This window comes from Oncorhynchus tshawytscha, linkage group LG14, assembly GCF_018296145.1.
Source record: "Oncorhynchus tshawytscha isolate Ot180627B linkage group LG14, Otsh_v2.0, whole genome shotgun sequence".
NCBI classification, from domain to species: Eukaryota; Metazoa; Chordata; class Actinopteri; order Salmoniformes; family Salmonidae; genus Oncorhynchus; species Oncorhynchus tshawytscha.
This window is the reverse complement of record NC_056442.1, coordinates 39,851,319-39,870,812: the sequence shown is the minus strand read 5'-3', so window position 1 is coordinate 39,870,812 and position 19,494 is coordinate 39,851,319. Positions and strand designations below refer to the sequence as shown.

The following is a 19,494-nucleotide window of genomic DNA, read 5'->3' as shown; positions in this document are numbered from 1 at the left end:
TGTGTTTTTATCTCCACCATGTTGAATTTGTGCGTTTGTGTGTCAATTAGTTATATTTCAATATAGATAGAAAAGCTATATTTTTTATTGTATTATTACAATCCATAACTGGGCTAGAATCGTGTGTTTCATTATTTTCCTCCTCTATGACAACTTTGTAATTTTTGAAATAGCCATGGAGTGGTCTGTGTCTCTGAACAACTGGTTATCAATATACATTTTATCGTCCACGAGAGCTACTGGTTTCCATTTCAATCTATTTTCCTTGAAAATTGGATACAGAACTTTACGCCGTTCTGCAATTCCCTTCGGGAACTGGTTATTCATGCCTATTTCCGTCCAGCAAGTCTTTTAAACATTATTTTATCTTTAAAGAAAGCAAATTTGGCAACGCTTGGGCGTTCATACATCTGTCCGAAGCGGTGTACACGTTCGAGATGGATTTGATCGATAGCTTCCCGTGTGATCTGAAGCGCTGTAAGGAGGAACTCACTAACTACAGATTCAGGAACTTCTCACTATTTCTCTTAGATTCTTGTAAGTAGCAGATTCTCTCTCATGGATCTAGTCTGTATGTCAAGTAAGGCTTCTGTCGGAATGATGTTCTACTTTTTAAGTTCATTAACTTCGGTTTCAATCTTATTGACTGTCGCTTTTAGCTTGTTTGTGTCTTTCTCCAATGTCGCAGCTTTTTCGTCACTCAGCTTGAGGCTTGCCTTCAACTCTTTTATATCCTTACTGACTAGTTCAAGTATACCCAGTTTGTCATTTATTGATTTTAACAGATCGGTTTCGATCTTTACCATTCCCGGTGGTGAAAATATTAAATCGTCTGTAGAAGAGTCACGTTTTCATTTTGAAATGGGTTCCACTGTCTTACTCTCCGTCATGTTTCTATTTGTCGATACATTTTTCTATTCTTATGATTTGTTGTTATCCAGGTTGAAGATTATTACTACCACGTGTAGGCCACACAAGCTCACAGTGGAAGCGCGTTCTTTGGAGTGATGGATCAGCTTCATCTGGGATTCTGACAGACTAGTCTGGGCTTGGCGGATGCCAGGAGAACGCTACCTGCCCGAATGCGTAGTGCCAACTGTAAAGTTTGGTGGAGGAGGCTGGGGCTGTTTTTCATGGTTCAGGCTGGACCCGTTAGTTCCAGTGAATGGGAAACCTTAACGCTACAGCATACAATGACATTCTAGACGATTCTGTGCTTCCAACTTTCTGGTAACAGTTTGAGGAAGGCTCTTTCCAGTTTCAGCATTACAGTGCCCCATGCACAAATCGAAGTCCATACAGAAATGGTTTGTCAAGATCGGTGTGAAAGAACTTGACTGGCCTGCACAGAGCCCTGACCTCAACCCCATCGAACACCTTTGGGATGAATTGGAACAATGACTGCGAGCCAGGCCTAATCGCCCAACATCAGTGCCCGACCTCACTAATGCTCTTGTGGCTGAATGGAAGCAAGTCACTGCAGCAATGTTCCAACATCGAGTGGAAATCCTTCCCAGAAGAGAGGAGGCTGTTATAGCAACAACAAAAAAGGGGGGAACCAACTCCATATTAATGCCAATGAATTTAGACTGAGATGTTCGAGGAGCACATACTTTTGATCATGTAGTGTAATTGAGGGAATATGTACATGTAGGTAGGGGTAAAGTGACTGTGCATAGATAATAAACAGAGAATAGCAGCAGCATGTGTGAAGGAATGTGACTGTTTGTTGTCAATATGCATGTGTGTGCGGTTAGAGTCCGGTGAGGGTACATCGAGCCTGTGCAAGAGAGTCAGCACAGAAAATAATTCTAAATCATAATAAAATAAGGGGGACAATGCAAATAGTCTGGGCAGCAATTGGATTAACTGTTAAGGATCCTTTTGGTCCCAGAGTTGCTGAGGACTACCATGCGGTAGCAGAGAGAACAGTCTAAGTCTTGGGTGGCTGGAGTCTTTAACCATTTTTAGGACATTCTTCTGACACGGCCTGGTATAGAGGTCCCGGATGGCAGGAAGCTTGGCACCGGTGAAGTACTGGGCCGTACACACTATCCTCTGTAGCAGTTGCCATACCAAGCGGTCAGAATGCTCTTGATGGTGCAGCTGTAGAACTTTTTGAGGAGATAGATGCTCAAAAAGCACCCAACATAGTGACATATGCTGCCACGTCTGGACTCCCAGAGGACCTCCCCTCCACCTTTCCACCTTTGAACAGGAGAAACCTTCCAAACCTCTCCTTTTTGTCAGGATACACCATATCCAAAGGCTTATCCAAGCCATTCAAATGCTCTTCATAGAGCAAGTAACCCAACTATTGTATTGACCAATTGATTAAATATAATTGCATATAAGGCCTTTCTGTCTTTGTTTTCCTGTTATGTCCATGCCCATGTAACAGTTTAACTTTAAACCGTCCCCTCGCCCATACCCGGGCGCAAACCAGGGACCCTCTGCCCACATCAACAACTGACACCCAGGAAGCATCGTTACCCATCGCTCCACAAAAGCCGCGGCCCTTGCAGAGCAAGGGGAACTACTACTTCAAGGTCTCAGAGCAAGTGACGTCACCGATTGAAACGCTATTTAGCGCGCACCACCACTAACTAAGCTAGCCGTTTCACATCCGTTACACCCACAAGGAAATCTAATTAGCATAATACACAAACAAAAATTGAATGCAAATTAATCTCAATGAAGAACAGCAAGTCACACTAATAAACGATAGGCCTACTTAGTTCATGCACAAATGAATTAATAAAGGATCCAGGACATTAAGTGACAAGGGAGTCAACAGTTTTTATTTTTCAAATGTGATCAAGGGATATATCATACCTGAATAAATCCAAAAGGGGGCAACATATACAAAGCAAAGGCATGAAGGACCAGTCTGGAGCTTACAATCAGATGCTCAATGATAATGCAAATCTCAGGTAGCCTATCACTGCCTCTAGAACACTAGAAGGGGCTGACCATGGCATGTGGTACATATACATCCTTGGGGTATTTAGGATTGAAATATCATCTCAAGACATAGTGAGATAAGGATATTAAATTACTGTACACGTGATGACAGTCCATAGGCTAAATTTGTTAATGATACAGTACGTTTGTCATTTAGCAGACGCTCTTATCTAGAGTGACTTGCAGGAGCAATTGGGGTTAAGTGCCTTGCTCAAGGGTACATCTGCATATTTTTTTACCTCGTCAGTCAACGAATCAGTAAATCGGACATTTTCGAGTTTCCTAGTTCCAACAAGCACATGAACGCGGCATTTATTTTATGGGTGTCAGTCAAACAATTATATGGTTTCTGTTTTTTAATCAAACATACCTTGCTTCTGGTAGATCCATACCAGTTAAATGAACAGCAAAAGATGAGTAGCCTAAATGAAAGTCTCTCGTGGATCGAGCATCTGACCAATTACAAAATACTTTAGTTTTTTTTTCTTCGTATTATTGAAATTACAATACAATTACAAATAAGCATAGGACATAACTACAAATATATTGTATTCTTATGAAATTAAACAAAAATGATGAATAAAAATCACTACACATGAATTTGCCAGTGACAACAGTTTCATGAAAGTGAAAGTACCTCCAATCAAATACAAAGAAAAAGGTCAGGGCTTCCAATTGTAAACCTAAGGTAGAGTTGTAAGAATACATATTGGTTTTTTGTCATTGACTAATTCTAAATGTTTGATTAAATATTCGATTTCAAGTTTTAAAAAATATTGCATTTGGGAACTGATATTTGATTTTGTGCCAGTAAAAGTAAAATGTACCATAGAGAATGAAGAAATTAACAATTAATACAGTAGGAGTAGGGGTAACTTTTATACACAGTTTATACGTGTGACTGTGAAGTTATTTTGGAGGGAGCTAAGTAATTACATATTTAATTTAATTAATACGATCCATATATTTACAATGAAGGATGTAATATGTTGTTATTCAAATTAAATCAATGCTACAAAGCGATATTTTAGTTCTGGGCTAACGGAGATGACCGATGACACCATGGAACTATCATTCGTGGCGGAGGGTATATTGCGCATTGACGTAGTCCGCGGAGGGATATGGTGTAAAATTTGTGTCACGGTACTCTTTTCGCAATTTGCTCTGTATTGACATTGGTAGCGTGTCAGCAGACTACGCTGTACCTGGTCAATGTGATGGGAAGGGACAAGACGAAACCAAAATGAATTTTCAGGTGAAGCGTAATAAGGGACATACGTTGAATGGTTTTACTTGTCGTACCGTAAAGGTTAACTTGAATCGGTTGCCATTTTCTTGCTGACCCAATGATTTTCGCCCTGTGACTGAGATGTGATGGCCCAATGATGAAAATCAAGGAATTTGAATAGATGCATTTTGGATTACATTGAAGAGAATTGCACGAACATCAATGTTTTCGAAGAGGAGAGACGTCACCTGGTTTGAACATCTCGCCACAAGAGGACTATTATGACAGCGTTAGCTGGCTGTGACTTACACAAATTCTATTCAAACTCATTGGTGTTGCATTTCATAGTTTTTCAGGCACATATATAACGTTAGGCCTGTATTTTGTATTTTCTTGCGATAATCTGAAAATCACAAATTGATGTCCGTCCATTCAATTGATATTCTGTTTAGTTAGCATGAAGCTAACGTTAAATGTAGCTAGCTAGCTAACTATATAAAATGTTGTTAGCATGGTTGCTTGCCAGCTACAATGCATGGACAACATGACGCTTGTCGTCGCAGCATGTCACTCTGGTTATATAGTTGAAGTGTTTGTGGGTGTTTGAAGCTTGCAATCTATTTATCCAGGACACTTGACATCATGTAGAATGTCTGGCAAAGCAGTTTTTGAGCTAATTTGTTTGCCATCTAAATGCATATTTAACTAGCTAACTAGCCAGTTTGCAACGCTAGCAATCTGGATCAGAAAATGACAGCTGGCAGTAGGGACTGACATTGTGTACCTTGGGATTGTGGCCAGCCATGCGTACAGCTGACTGCAGTGTCTGATTGTGGAAATAGTTCAAGGTAAAGCCTTATATAATCTGTTGTAATTGGCTACTGACAGGGAAGAATTTGACACTAGCTCCAGTTTTGCATCCCATTTTAAACGTGATCAGTTGCATCATCACCTGGCTGTTTCTCAGGCAATATCAAAGGTGGACTGGAATGCATGCTTGTCCTTGTAAAACTGACTTGTATTCTGTTAACGCCACAATCACTAGTTTGCTTGACAGCTAAATCAAGGTTCCACTATCAAAAGAGAGCATCCTTCAAAGTGCATTACTGAAGAAAGAACCTTTTGACACCTGACCTAAATTGGACAGTTACGTTGACAATGGAGACTGTTGGAGACTTTGAATACAGCAGAAAGGACCTGGTGGGACATGGTGCTTTTGCTGTGGTGTTCAAAGGAAGGCACAGAAAGGTAAATATCTGGAACATTAAAGGTCTGCATCTCCATCTTTCCAATTGCATTGCTTGTCTCCTCCCTACTCCTTCCCTACCTTCCCTCTCCTCTATTTTTCTCTGAGGTTATGTGAGAGTGGTGACGTTTATATAAATCTGGGTCAATGGCATTGCACTGCAGTAAATTAACTGTCATTTGGCATCATTTTGTTTAGTTTTCCTTCAACTAACTAGATGTTTAAATATTTGTTATTAGTGATGCAAGTATTGCAATGAAATACAATTATATCCATTTACAGGCTTACCTTATTCAAATATAACAATGTTATTTACATGTTTGATTATGCATGTTATTGTTTCATAAGCCTCGATCATGCGATGTTGTGCAATCTTGCGTTATGGTCTGGCACTGGGGTGCATTGAGATGCCAGCCGTTCATTCATGAAACGGATGACTCAAACAGCAGTGAATAGCTCACTGACGTAGCCAGCCTAGACAAGGTGGAGAGAAAGGAGCATGTCTTCTTGTTTTTCCTCCTCAAGAGGTCTTCTTTCTCCATCTTCAGTGATGATATGAGCCATGATAATAGTCTACACATCAATGCTTTCTTGACAGTGTTTTATTTTTTATATGACCAATACAATGAGATGATAGTCTAGTGATGATACATTCGTTCTATTCGCTTGATTGGTCACACACCAGTGATAAAAAAGCATCTTGACTGACTGACAGGACGGTGGTGACTGTCCATGATGGGGATGTGGACCAAACTGTTCTGTTGATCAAGGCGCAGCTGAAAGACGGTCAGAGAGGAGAGAATGTTACTTATGTCTGAGCCTGCTCCACATCTATCTCACTGTGTGATGCTTCCAGGGATGATGTCATCATGCTACCCTATTGCCACAGTTGCTCGCGAGTCTGTGTATCCACATCCATTCCCCCCCACATTGTCAGCAAAGCATTTTAGTGTCTCCCCTCTTAACAATGGAGAGACTTTTTAAAATGAACATTTTAGTTAATTTAGTACAATTCTACACATTTTGCCATAGGGTTGAAGAGAGACTGACCTAACAAAATCAATTGGGGCCCCCAGCAGGTAATTCTATGCTAATAACAAGTTTGGATAGCTGTCTGCAAAACTAATTTAGCAATCCTAAATGACTGACTGTCAGTGTCTTACATAACAAGGGAAAAACTGGTAATGCACTACCAAATTTCAAAATTGCACCTTGTGTATTCTAACTTGCAACAGTAAGTTGACACTCAGAATTAGTTCCTAAATTGAAACTGGAAATTGATCCGAGGGCCTTCATGCGGCCCACGGGCTGACAGTTGCCCATCCCTGATTTAGACAGTGGGACCTCGTCTGCATTTGCCTGTTGTCTTTTCTATTCTGTCTTACACAATCTAGTTTTGTCTTACACTCTGGATAAGAGTGTCTGCTAAATTACTAAAATGTAAATTTCTCTCGCTACATTGGTGACCAGGGTGGGATCTAGGGCTGGGCGGTATACCTGTATTTTACGATATACTGATTGATACATGGAGCTCTTTGGGTTTTTACTTCTATATGGTATTTTAATATTTTGTTAAATGGGATAGGCTGTGTGTAACATCCATTCTTATAGTTTACTTCGCTAATTGAGTCATCTCTTTCTGCTCTCTCTCCATGCCGCTTTCCACACAGACCTAACCCTGCCCCGTCACTCAAGGAGTGCATTTGTTGTTCCTCGACCATGAGACACTTGCATTCAGTCTGCATGGTCAATGCAGCACATGCAACAATGTTGATGACAATGATGCTGTTTTCACTTTGCTTCTTAGTATAACTCCACTAGCGTTCTATAATCACACTATTAGTTTGTTTCTTACGATACAAACTAGCTGTTTGAAGATGTATTTTCTTAGCAAGTTGGGCCTAAATCTTCTTAGCCACTAATTGCTAGTTAGCTAACTAGTCAGAACAAAGGTAATTAGCTATACAGCCTGATAATACAGTTTCAGTGATGGTATAGACTTAAATCATGCTTGTGCAAAAGTATCTTCTAAAGCAAAGCGGAAAGTGCAAAGTAAGAATATGTTAGCTACATGAAGTAGCTATGAGAAAACATTCAATGTAGTCAAAGATTATAGGGTCTCCTAGGAAAAACTTGTCAACACTTTGCTTCCTAACCTGTCACAATAACTCCTCCCTGGCATTTTCATTAGTTGTCAGTACTATTATATTATACTATTATAACTGTAGAATTAGAATAATCATTCTATTTCTATGATTCCAACAGTTCAAGTAAAAAAATTGTCACATCCGCCGAATACAACGTGTAGATCTTACAGTGAAATGCTTACTTACAAGCCCTTAGCCAACAATGCAGTTTTAGGAAAAAAGTGTTAAAACTATTTCCTATAAACTATAAAAAATAGTCGTACCCCCAATAAAGGTGATTTTCCCAATAAATTACTGTGAGTTTATATATGGAGTGTGCGACTCTTAAACTGTTTAAAAAAAAAAAAAAAAATCTATATTTTTTTATTCGCCATTAGTCAGCACCTCCACACAAAATAATGTTTCTGGGTGTGCGCCAGCTCATGTTTTTTAAGAAAGTATTTACTAAAATCAACTGAAGTAAAAATAAATAAATAGTACCAGGGGGTACTGGTACAGATTCAATGTGCGGGGCACTGGTAAGTCAAGGTTATTGAGGTAGCCTATGGGGCCTGGGCACACACATGCTCCTAAAGAGAAGCATCCTCTACGGCACTTGCTATACAGTGCATTCGGAAAGTATTCAGACCCCTTGATTCCACATTTTGTTACATTACAGCCTTATTCTAAAGTTGACAAACATTTTTTATTTGATCAATCTCCACATAATACCCCATAATGACAAAGCAGTTTTTTGCTTATTTACAAAAAATGAAAACAGAAATACTTTATTTATGAGTAATACCTTATTTATTCAGAGTTCAGGGGCATCCTGTTTCCATTGTTCATCCTTGAGATGTTTTTACAACTTGGAGTCCATGTGTGGTCAATTCAATTGATTGGACATGATTTGGAAAAGCACACATCTGTCTATATATGGTCCCACAGTTGACAGTGCATGTCAGAGAAAAAACCAAGCCGTAAGGTGGAAGGAATTGTCCGTAGAGCTCCGTGGCAGGATTGTGTCGAGGCACCAATCTGGGGAAGAGTACTTAAAAATTCTGCAGCATTGAAGGTCCCCAAGAAGACAGTGAACTCAGAGCTGGCCGCCCGGCCTAACTGAGCAATTGGGAAAGAAGGGCTTTGGTCAGGGAGGTGACCATGAGCCCGATGATCACTTTGACAGAGCTACAGAGTTCCTCTGTGGAGATGGCAGAACATTCCAGAAGAACAACCATATCTGCAGCACTCCAGCAATCAGGCCTTAATGGTGGTGGCCTGAAGGAAGGCACTCCTTGGTAAAAGGCACATGACAACCCACTTGTAGTTTTCCAAAAGAAACCCAAAGGACTCTCAGACCATGGTTAACAGTATTGTCTGGTCTGATGAGACCAAGATTGAACTCTTTGGCCTAAATGCCAAGCGTCAAGTCTGGAGGAAACCTGGCACCATCCCTATGGCGAAGCATGATGGTGGCATCATCATGCTATGGGGATGTTTTTCAGCTGCAGGGACTGGGAGACTAGTTAGGATTGAGAGAAAGATGAACAGAGCAAAGTACAGAGTTCCTTGATGAAAACCTGCTCCAAAGTGCTCGGGACCTCAGACTGGGACAAAGGTTCACCTTCAAACAGGACAACGACCCTAAGCACACAGCCAAGAGAATGCTGGAGTGGCTTTCTAAATGTCCTTGAGTGGTCCAGCCAGAGCCCGTACTTGAACCCGATCTAACATTTCTGAAGAGACCTGAAAATAGCTGTGCAGTGAAGCTCCCCATCCAACCTGACAGAGCTTGAGAGTATCTGCAGAGAGAAGTGGGAGAAATTCCCCAAATACAGGTGCCAAGCTTGTAGCGTCATAACCAAGAACACTCAAGGCTGTAATCACTGCCAAAGGTGCATCAAAAAAGTACTGAGTAAAGGGTCTGAATAGTTATGTAAATCTGATATTTCCGGGGGTTTTCATTTATAAATTGCTAAAATTTCAAATCTGTTTTTGCTTTGTCATTATGTGGTATTGTGTGTAGATTGAGACAAAACTATTTAGTACATTTTGGAATAAGGCTGTAACAACAAAATGTAGAAAAAGTCAAAAGGTTCTGAATACTTTCAGAATGCACTGTACATTGTTTGGTAGGTTACACAAATACTGCCTGAGACACCTGATTTTTGTCTCTGTGCTCAATAAACTGTGAAACACTGTGTGATGGTGTTCTTTGTTCGCATGCGTGAAATGTACGTTATGCAAAACATGTCTCGCACTGTCATTTTTGGCAGAATACGATTTTGGCACTTTTAGAAGGTTAGTAGGGAAGTGAATCATTTAAACCACTTAAATATACTCACATTGTATTTGAAACTCAAATATTCATTTCCCAACTGCTTTTTTAAATAATCCTACAGGCTCTTTAACATTCTCCATACCTTCTATTCCAATGCATCAACATTATGCATGCCCACCAAACTTTATTGTATTGCTGAGCACATTGTACAACTATTTTGAGGGAAAGTTTTATTGCAAGGGAAGCAATACAGTACCAGTCAAAAGTTTGGACATACCTACTCATTCAATGGTTTTTCTTTATTTTTGCTATTTTCAACATTGTAGAATAATGGTGAAGACATCAAAACTATGAGTTAACACACACATGGAATCATGTAGTAACCAAAAAGGTGTTAAACAAATATTTTTTATTCTTCAAAGTAGCCACCATTTGCCTTGACGACAGCTTTGCCCACTTTTGGCATTCTCTCAACCAGCTTCATGGGGTAGTCACCTGGAATGCTTTTCCAACAGTTGAAAGAGTTCCCACATATGCTGAGCAATTGTTGGGTGCTTTTTATTCACTCTGTGGTCCAACTCATCCCAAACCATCTCAATTGGGTTGAGGTCGGGTGATTGTGGAGGCCAGGTCATCTGATGCAGCACTCCATCACTCTTCGTCTTGGTCAAATAGCCCTTGAACAGCCTGGAGGTGTATTTTGGGTTATTGTCCTGTTGAAAAACAAATGACACTGAGCGCAATCCAGATGGGATTGCATATCGCTGCAGAATGCTGTGGTAGCCATGCTGGTTAAGTGAGCCATCAAATTCTAAATAAATCATTGACAGTGTCAACTGCAAAGCACCCCCACACCATTACACCACCTCCTCCATACTTCACGGTTGGAACCACACATGCGGAGATCATCTGTTCACCTGCTCAGCATCTCACAAAGACATGGCGGTTGGAACCAAACATCTCAAATTTGGACTCATCAGACCAAAGGACCGATTTCCACCGGTCTAATGTCCATTGCCTATGTTTCTTGGCCAAGCAAGTCTCTTCTTCTTACTGGTGTTCTTTTAATAGTGGTTTCTTTGCAGCAAACCACAAAGGCCTGATTTCACGTGGTCTCCTCTGAACAGTTGATGTTGAAATGTGTCTGTTACTTGAACTCTGTAAAGCATTTATTTGGGCTACAATCTTAGGTGCAGTTAACAGCAACTTATCCTCTGCAGCAGAGGTAACTCTGGGTCTTCCTTTCCTGTGGCGTTCCTCATGAGAGCTAGTTTCATCATATTGCCTGATGGTTTTTGAGACTGCACTTGAAGAAACTTTCAAAGTTCTTGAAATGTTCCGTATTGACTGACCTTCGTGTCCTTTAAAGTAATGATGGGACTGTCTTTCTCTTTTGCTTATTATAAGATGGCGGCAACAAACATGGCTGATGTTTTACATTCTCCCAAAAAATTGTGCCATTTTTGTTTTTTTGCATCTTCTTTAACTTATTTTTAAACTTATTGTGTTTGTATTGTTGCTGCCACTGTCTCTTAAGACCGAAGTAACTTCTGGACATCAGAACAGCGATTACTCACCGCGGACTGGAAGAAACTTTTTCCTTTTAACGAGTCTGACGAGAAGGATATCCTGCTTTCACTGGAACATGCTCAGATCCTCGCCTTTTGCGTGAATATATGATGCCTGGTCCGCGGCGCCAATGACGGCCTGCCCCGGCCAAACCCTACCTCGGACAATGCTGGGCCAGTTGTGCACCGCCCTGTGTGACTCGCAATCACCGGCCGTGATGCAGTGCCTTAGCCCTATTTGGTAAAATACCAAGTCCATATTATGGCAAGTACAGCTCAAATAAGCAAAGAGAAACAACAGTCCATTAAGACATTAAGGTCGGTCAATCCGGAAAATTGGAAGTTTCTTCAAGTGCAGTTGCAAAAACCATCAAGCGCATGATAACTGTCAAGCGCATGATAACTCATTTGACTGTTTCTTCATTCAGTCTATCTGATAGAAACTTAAGAAACCTGTGTTGGGGATATCTTGGACAATAAACCAATGTATCTCTCTCACAAATGATGATACACAGTGCACACAAAGCAATTAAAGGCCAGTTGGTCTGAGCTTTACACACACAAGCTTCCCTTGGCATTAGTGTAAGTGATTGAGGAACTGAACATGTTTTTAAAGGGATTTTAACTAGTTGTTCCTTTATGTCACTCCTTCCTCCGACTGCAGAAGACTGATTGGGAGGTGGCGGTCAAGAGCATTACCAAGAAGAACCTCTCCAAGTCCCAGATCCTGCTTGGCAAGGAAATCAAAATCCTCAAGGTGAGAAGTATGCTTAACCTAATTCCTTCTCACTTATCTTGGAAACGTATTTAAAGAATGAGTTGACATCGATCTTCCATTAGTCATCATGTTTGACTGAAAGGCCTTGACTTCTAAATCTAAATAGAAGCCAGTTGTCACATCAAAAGTACAGTAGCTAATGCATCACTAATGTACTTGTTTTCTTCATGACTTTTTCCAGGAACTTCAACATGAGAACATTGTGGCGCTTTATGATGTCCAGGTAAGTCCTTATCTTGTTTTCCATTGAAGTAAGGTAGAGCTCAGTTGATTGCAGGTAGACCGAGTGTGTCTACTGTGTTAGCCGAGCGTCACTACTACAGCCGAGTTGGCCTAGTGTCACTACTACAGCCGAGTTGGCCTAGCGTCACTACTACAGCCGAGTTGGCCTAGCGTCACTACTACAGCAGCCGAGTTGGCCTAGCGTCACTACTACAGCAGCCGAGTTGGCCTAGCGTCACTACTACAGCAGCCGAGTTGGCCTAGCGTCACTACTACAGCAGCCGAGTTGGCCTACTACAGCAGCCGAGTTGGTCGCTACTACAGCAGCCGAGTTGGCCTAGCGTCGCTACTACAGCAGCAGCCGCAGTTGGCCTAGCGTCGCTACTACAGCAGCCGAGTTGGCCTAGCGTCGCTACTACAGCAGCCGAGTTGGCCTAGCGTCGCTACTACAGCAGCCGAGTTGGCCTAGCGTCGCTACTACAGCAGCCGAGTTGGCCTAGCGTCGCTACTACAGCAGCCGAGTTGGCCTAGCGTCGCTACTACAGCAGCCGAGTTGGCCTAGCGTCGCTACTACAGCAGCCGAGTTGGCCTAGCGTCGCTACTACAGCAGCCGAGTGGCCTGGCCTAGCGTCGCTACTACAGCAGCCGAGTTGGCTACTACAGCAGCCGAGTTGGCCTAGCGTCGCTACTACAGCAGCCGAGTTGGCCTAGCGTCGCTACTACAGCAGCCGAGTTGGCCTAGCGTCGCTACTACAGCAGCCGAGTTGGCCTAGCGTACAGCAGCCGCTACTACAGCAGCCGAGTTGGCCTAGCGTCGCTACTACAGCAGCCGAGTTGGCCTAGCGTCGCTACTACAGCAGCCGAGTTGGCCTAGCGTCGCTACTACAGCAGCCGAGTTGGCCGCTACTACAGCAGCCGCTACTACAGCAGCCGAGTTGGCCGAGCGTCGCTACTACAGCAGCCGAGTTGGCCGAGCGTCGCTACTACAGCAGCCGAGTTGGCCGAGCGTCGCTACTACAGCAGCCGAGATGGCCTACTACAGCCGCCGAGTGGCCGAGCGCTACTACAGCCGCCGAGTTGGCCGAGCGTCGCTACTACAGCCGCCGAGTTGGCCGAGCTCGCTACTCGCTCGCTCTCTCGGTCGCTCGCTCTCTCTGTCGCTCGCGCTCTGTCTCGCTCTCTCTGCCGCTCTGTCTCGCTCTCTCTGCCGCTCGCTCTCTCTCCCGAGCTTCGCTACTACAGCAGCCGAGTTGGCCGAGCGTCGCTACTACAGCCGCCGAGTTGGCCGAGCGTCGCTACTACAGCCGCCAAGATGGCCGAGCGTCGCTACTACAGCCGCCGAGTTGGCCGAGCGTCGCTACTACAGCCGCCGAGTTGGCCGAGCGTCGCTACTACAGCCGCCGAGTTGGCCGAGCGTCGCTACTACAGCCGCCGGGTTGGCCGAGCGTCGCTAAAACTCGGAGGCTGCATACTGACTGAGCCTCCAGTTCACTCAGGTGCTTTTTATACTGACCGGTCTTCGTTTCATCTAGCCATTCTCAACAACAGTGCTCAATTAGACCTAAATGGCTAGAAGCAAATTGTTTTAGTCATTATAACTAGCAAAATTGTACAGTGCAGGGCAATGCAGCAGCATACAGGCAGAACACTCTCGATCACAAGCTGACCAGTGAGCCAGACAAACACATTAGAATGGGTTGCCACGCTCCTGAGTAGACCTTTTCTGTGTTTATCCGGTCCATCTGGAGCTGACTGCATATGTCCAGAGCAGAAGTCTGTGTGTAAAGTCAGTGGTCATGATGTGTAAACCATTAACTCTGACAGATCACTGACTGGTGGGCCAAGGCTGTGACCACTGACTGACTGGTGGAGCCTGGGAGCTTCTCAGTCACATGACACCACATGACTGGCCATGGTTATACCAGCAGCATGCATTGGACGGCCCAACATCTCCCTGGTCGCCAATCAGAACTCACCACCGACTGTCCTCAGTGATGTGTCCAGGGGCAGGGTCGTCCAAGGTGGGGGACAAAATGGCCGCCACCAAAGGTCAGGCGTTAGTCGAGCTCATCATAACCTTACTTCATGGTGACTAGTAAACCTGTAGCTTTGCGTCAGCATGGGAATCACTGAGAGCCTTCTGTTAAAGAACAGGGAACAGCCTTTGAAACACCAGCTCAGCCCTGTGTGGGCTTCATTGTTCACTCCATGGTTAGCAGGTAGCGCTATGAGTCTCTGCATTCTCTAGCTATAAAAAGCCTTTCCGGTAGGGCTCCACCCAATTGGGAGAGATTGAAAGAATGGTATTAGAGAGAGCTATTGAAGTGATGATCAAGCAGCGCTGCCCACACGGTGAGGCACTTCCTGTGTGTATGTAAGCCTCCCACCGGGACCCTGCTCTACCCATCCGGCCCTCCTCCCTTCATCCCTCCGGCCACGCCCCTGATGTAATCACCACTTATAGAGTCAGACATTTCCGTTATGCTAATGTAGTGTGTGATGTAAAATGTGTTTGAAAAGTCCGTTATCAATGCTGAACAGACTGGATGAGTGGAAGTAGGTTACATCCACTAATACAGGCACAAGATGCCGATTTATCTTTTCATACCCCTTATGATTAAGATTTGGATTGGGTGTCAGGGAATCTGATCCTAGATATGTGATTAGGGGGAGGGGCAACTTCTACCTGGAAGTGAATAGGATTGCCACAGAACACTCCCCATAACTGAAGACACTGGTTTGGGCTTTGTGTGTAGCTTGTCTTAGTCTGTCTCTTGCTCCGCCCTCTCGTCCCATTGGCAGGGCTGTACTCTCCCTGGGCCATCTCTCGCCTCTGCAGCTGTCGCCTTTGGCACACAGGCAGTGGGGCTTAGAGATGCCGTCTGAAAGGAAAGAGAGAAAAGACTGCGGCTTCGGCGTTTAGAGGGAGACGAAGATAGTGTTGCAGTGTTAGAGATGGGTGTTAGTCCTCCAAGCGTCCTCTCTTTCTAGGCTTTCTTTTCACTCTCTCTTTCTATTGCACTCATTTCTCTTCTTTGTTTCTTCCCATGTTCTTTGTTTATTTAGTTGTCTCTCTCGCTCTCTGTCTCTCTCTGTCTATCGCTCTCTGTCGCTCTCTGTCTCTCTCTGTCTATCGCTCTCTCTGTCTATCGCTCTCTCTGTCTATCGCTCTCTCGCTCTCTCTGTCTCTCGCTCTCTCTGTCTCTCGCTCTCTCTGTCTCTCGCTGTCTCTCGCTCTCTCTGTCTCTCGCTCTCTCTCTCTGCCGCTCGCTCGCTCTCTCTGCCACTCGCTCTCTCGGTCGCTCGCTCTCTCTGTCGCTCGCGCTCTGTCTCGCTCTCTCTGCCGCTCGCTCTCTCTCTCTGCCGCTCGCTCGCTCTCTCTGCCGCTCGCTCTCTCTGCCGCTCGCTCGCTCTCTCTGCCACTCGCTCGCTCTCTCTCTCTGTCGATTTGCTCTCTCGGTCGCTTGCTCTCTCGGTCGCTCGCTCTCTCTGTCTCATCAAATCAAAGTTTATTGGTCATGTGCTCTGAATACAACCGGTGTAGACCTTACGGTGAAATGCTTACTTACAGGCGCTAACCAATAGTGCAAAAAAGGTATTAGGTGAACAATAGGTAGGTAAAGAAATAAAACAACAGTAAAAAGACAGGCTATATACAGTAGCGACGCTACATACAGACACCGTTTAGTCAGGCTGATTGAGGTAGTATGTACAGTGGGGCAAAAAAGTATTTAGTCAGCCACCAATTGTGCAAGTTCTCCCACTTAAAAAGATGAGAGGCCTGTAATTTTCATCATAGGTACACTTCAACTATGACAGACAAAATGAGAAAAAAAATCCAGAAAATCACATTGTAGGATTTTTAATGAATTTATTTGCAAATTGTGGTGGAAAATAAGTATTGTGGGAGAACTTGCACAATTGGTGGCTGACTAAATACTTTTTCGCCCCACTGTACATCTAGATATGGTTAAAGTGACTATGCATATATGATGAACAGAGAGTAGCAGTAGCGTAAAAGAGGGGTTGGTGGGTGGGACACAATGCAGGTAGCCCGGTTAGCCAATATGCGGGAGCACTGGTTGGTCGGCCCAATTGAGGTAGTATGTACATGAATGTATAGTTAAAGTGACTATGCATATATGTTAACCAGAGAATAGCAGCAGTGTAAAAAGAGGGGTTGGGGGCACACAATGCAAATTGTCCGGGTAGCCATTTGATTTCCTGTTTAGGAGTCTTATGGCTTCGGGGTAAAAACTGTTGAGAAGCCTTTTTGTCCTAGACTTGGCACTCTGATAGCGCTTGCCATGTGGTAGTAGAGAGAACAGTCTATGACTGGGGTGGCTGGGGTCTTTGACAATTTTTAGGGCCTTCCTCTGACACTGCCTGGTGTAGAGGTCCTGGATGGCAGGCAGCTTAGTCCAGTGATGTACTGGGCCGTAGTGCCTTGCGGTGATGTACTCTCTGTAGTGCCTTGCGGTCGGAGGCCGAGCAATTGCCGTACCAGATAGTGATGCAACCAGTCAGGAAGCTCTCGATGTTGCAGGTCTAGAACCTTTTGAGGATCTCAGGACCCATGCCAAATCTTTTTAGTTTCCTGAGGGGGAATAGGCTTTGTCGTGCCCTCTTCACAACTGTCTTGGTGTGTTTGGACCATTCTAGTTTGTTGCTGATGTGGACACCAAGGATCTTGAAGCTCTCAACCTGCTCCACTACAGCCCCGTCGATGAGAATGGGGGCGTGCTCAGTCCACCTTTTCCTGTAGTCCACAATAATCTCCTTAGTTTTGGTTACGTTGAGGGATAGGTTGTTGTTCTGGCACCACCTGGCCAGGTCTCTGACTTCCTCCCTATAGGCTGTCTCGTCATTGTCGGTGATCAGGCCTACCACTGTTGTCTTCTGCAAACATAATAATGGTGTTGGAGTCATGCCTGGCCATGCAGTCGTGGGTGAACCGGGAGTATAGGAGGGGACTGAGCACGCACCCCTGGGAAGCTCCAGTATTGAGGATCAGCGTGGCAGATGTGTTGCTACCTACCCTCACCACCTGGGGGCGACCCTTCAGGAAGTCCAGGATCCAGTTGCAGAGGGAGGTGTTTAGTGATGATCTTTGAGGGTACTATGGTGTTGAACGCTGAGCTGTAGTCAATGAATAGCATTCTCACATAAGTGTTCTTTTGTCCAGGTGGGAAAGGGAAGTGTGGAGTGCAATAAAAATTGCATCATCTGTTGATCTGTTTGGGCTCGTTCTGTCGCAGTCGCTCGCTTGTTCTGTCGCAGTCTCTAGCTCGCTCTCTCCGTCTCTCGCTCGATGTCGCCATTTAGAGTGTAGCTAATTATTGCACTGTTGTATCTAAACCATTGTGAAATATATTTTCAATATCTACAAGTGATGTATTTTTTAGCTTTTTTGAAGATGATGTACAATACCAAAAGTAAAAGACATAAAAATGTAACTTAAGAATGGGAAGCATCAAAATGGCACACAAAACTGATCTACCGCTTCTTAGACTTGCTTTTAAATAGACTTGCTTTTAAATAGAATGAAAATTCTTTGTGAATTTGGTCGGGTCATCCAAAAGTAACATATTGTAGCTTTAATGTTAGTAAGGCCTAGTGCAGGGGTAGGCAGCTAGATTCAGCTGCGGGCTGAACATAATTATAGTGATTTGTACACTGCAAATTGACCACAAACAACTAAGCCCAAAAGAGATTGTACTTTAAAATAACAATAATTTCATAACTTGATAATGTTGACATATTCAGTGCGGAGAACAAGTATTTGATACATTGCCGATTTTGCAGGTTTTCCTACTTACAAAGCATGTAGAGGTCTGTAATTTTTATCATAGGTACACTTAAACTGTGAGAGACGGAATCTAAAACAAAAATCCAGAAAATCACATTGTATGATTTTTAAGTAATTCATTTACAATTTATTGCATGGCATAAGTATTTGATACATTAGAAAAGCAGAACTTAATTTTTTGTACAGAAACCTTTGCAATTACAGAGATCATACGTTTCCTGTAGTTCTTGACCAGGTTTGCACACACTGCAGCAGGGATTTTGGCCTACTCCTCCATACAGACCTTCTCCAGATCCGTCAGGTTTCGGGGCTGTCGCTGGGCAATACGGACTTTCAGCTCCCTCCAAAGATTTTCTATTGGGTTCAGGTCTGGAGACTGACTAGGCCACTCCAGGACCTTGAGATACTTCTTACGGAGCCACTCCTTAGTTGCCCTGGCTGTGTGTTTCGGGTCGTTGTCATGCTGGAAGACCCAGCCACGACCCATCTTCAATGCTCTTACTGAGGGAAGGAGGTTGTTGGCCAAGATCTCGCGATACATGCCCCATCCATCCTCCCCTCAATACAGTGCAGTTGTCCTGTCCCCTTTGCAGAAAAGCATCCCCAAAGAATGATGTTTCCACCTCCATGCTTCACGGTTGGGATGGTGTTCTTGGGGTTGTACTCATCCTTCTTCTTCCTCCAAACACGGCGAGTGGAGTTTAGACCCAAAAGCTCTATTTTTGTCTCATCAGACCACATGACCTTCTCCCATTCCTCAACCAGATGGTCATTGGCAAACGTCAGACGGGCCTGGACATGCGCTGGCTTGAGCAGGGGGACCTTGCGTGTGCTGCAGGATTTTAATCCATGACGGCGTAGTGTGTTACTAATGGTTTTCTTTGAGACTCTGGTCCCAGCTCTCTTCAGGTCATTGACCAGGTCCTGCTGTGTAGTTCTGGGCTGATCCCTCACCTTCCTCATGATCATTGATGCCCCACGAGGTGAGATCTTGCATGGAGCCCCAGACCGAGGGTGATTGACCGTCATCTTGAACTTCTTCCATTTTCTAATAATTGCGCCAACAGTTGTTGCCTTCACACCAAACTGCTTGCCTATTGTCCTGTAGCCCATCGCAGGCTTGTGCAGGCCTACAATTTTATCACTGATGTCCTTATACATCTCTCTGATCTTGGCCATTGTGGAGAGGTTGGAGTCTGTTTGATTGAGTGTGTGGACAGGTGTCTTTTATACAGGTAACGAGTTCAAACAGGTGCAGTTAGTACAGGTAAT

The 19,494-nt window shown here is 43.9% G+C and overlaps 1 protein-coding gene across 2 annotated transcripts in view; it reads left to right on the top strand.

The window, feature by feature from the left end:
* The first annotated feature begins 4,119 nt into the window (after positions 1-4,119).
* Positions 4,120-19,494, top strand: part of LOC112267200 (serine/threonine-protein kinase ULK2) — a 59,747-nt gene continuing 44,372 nt past the window's right edge. For both annotated transcript variants that reach the window (XM_024445409.2, XM_024445408.2), the window contains exons 1-3: positions 4,120-5,440; positions 12,078-12,170; positions 12,373-12,414. In XM_024445409.2, the coding sequence (XP_024301177.1) occupies positions 5,351-5,440; positions 12,078-12,170; positions 12,373-12,414 (225 nt within the window). In that variant the 5' untranslated portion in view covers positions 4,120-5,350. The remainder of the gene's footprint in view (positions 5,441-12,077; positions 12,171-12,372; positions 12,415-19,494) is intronic.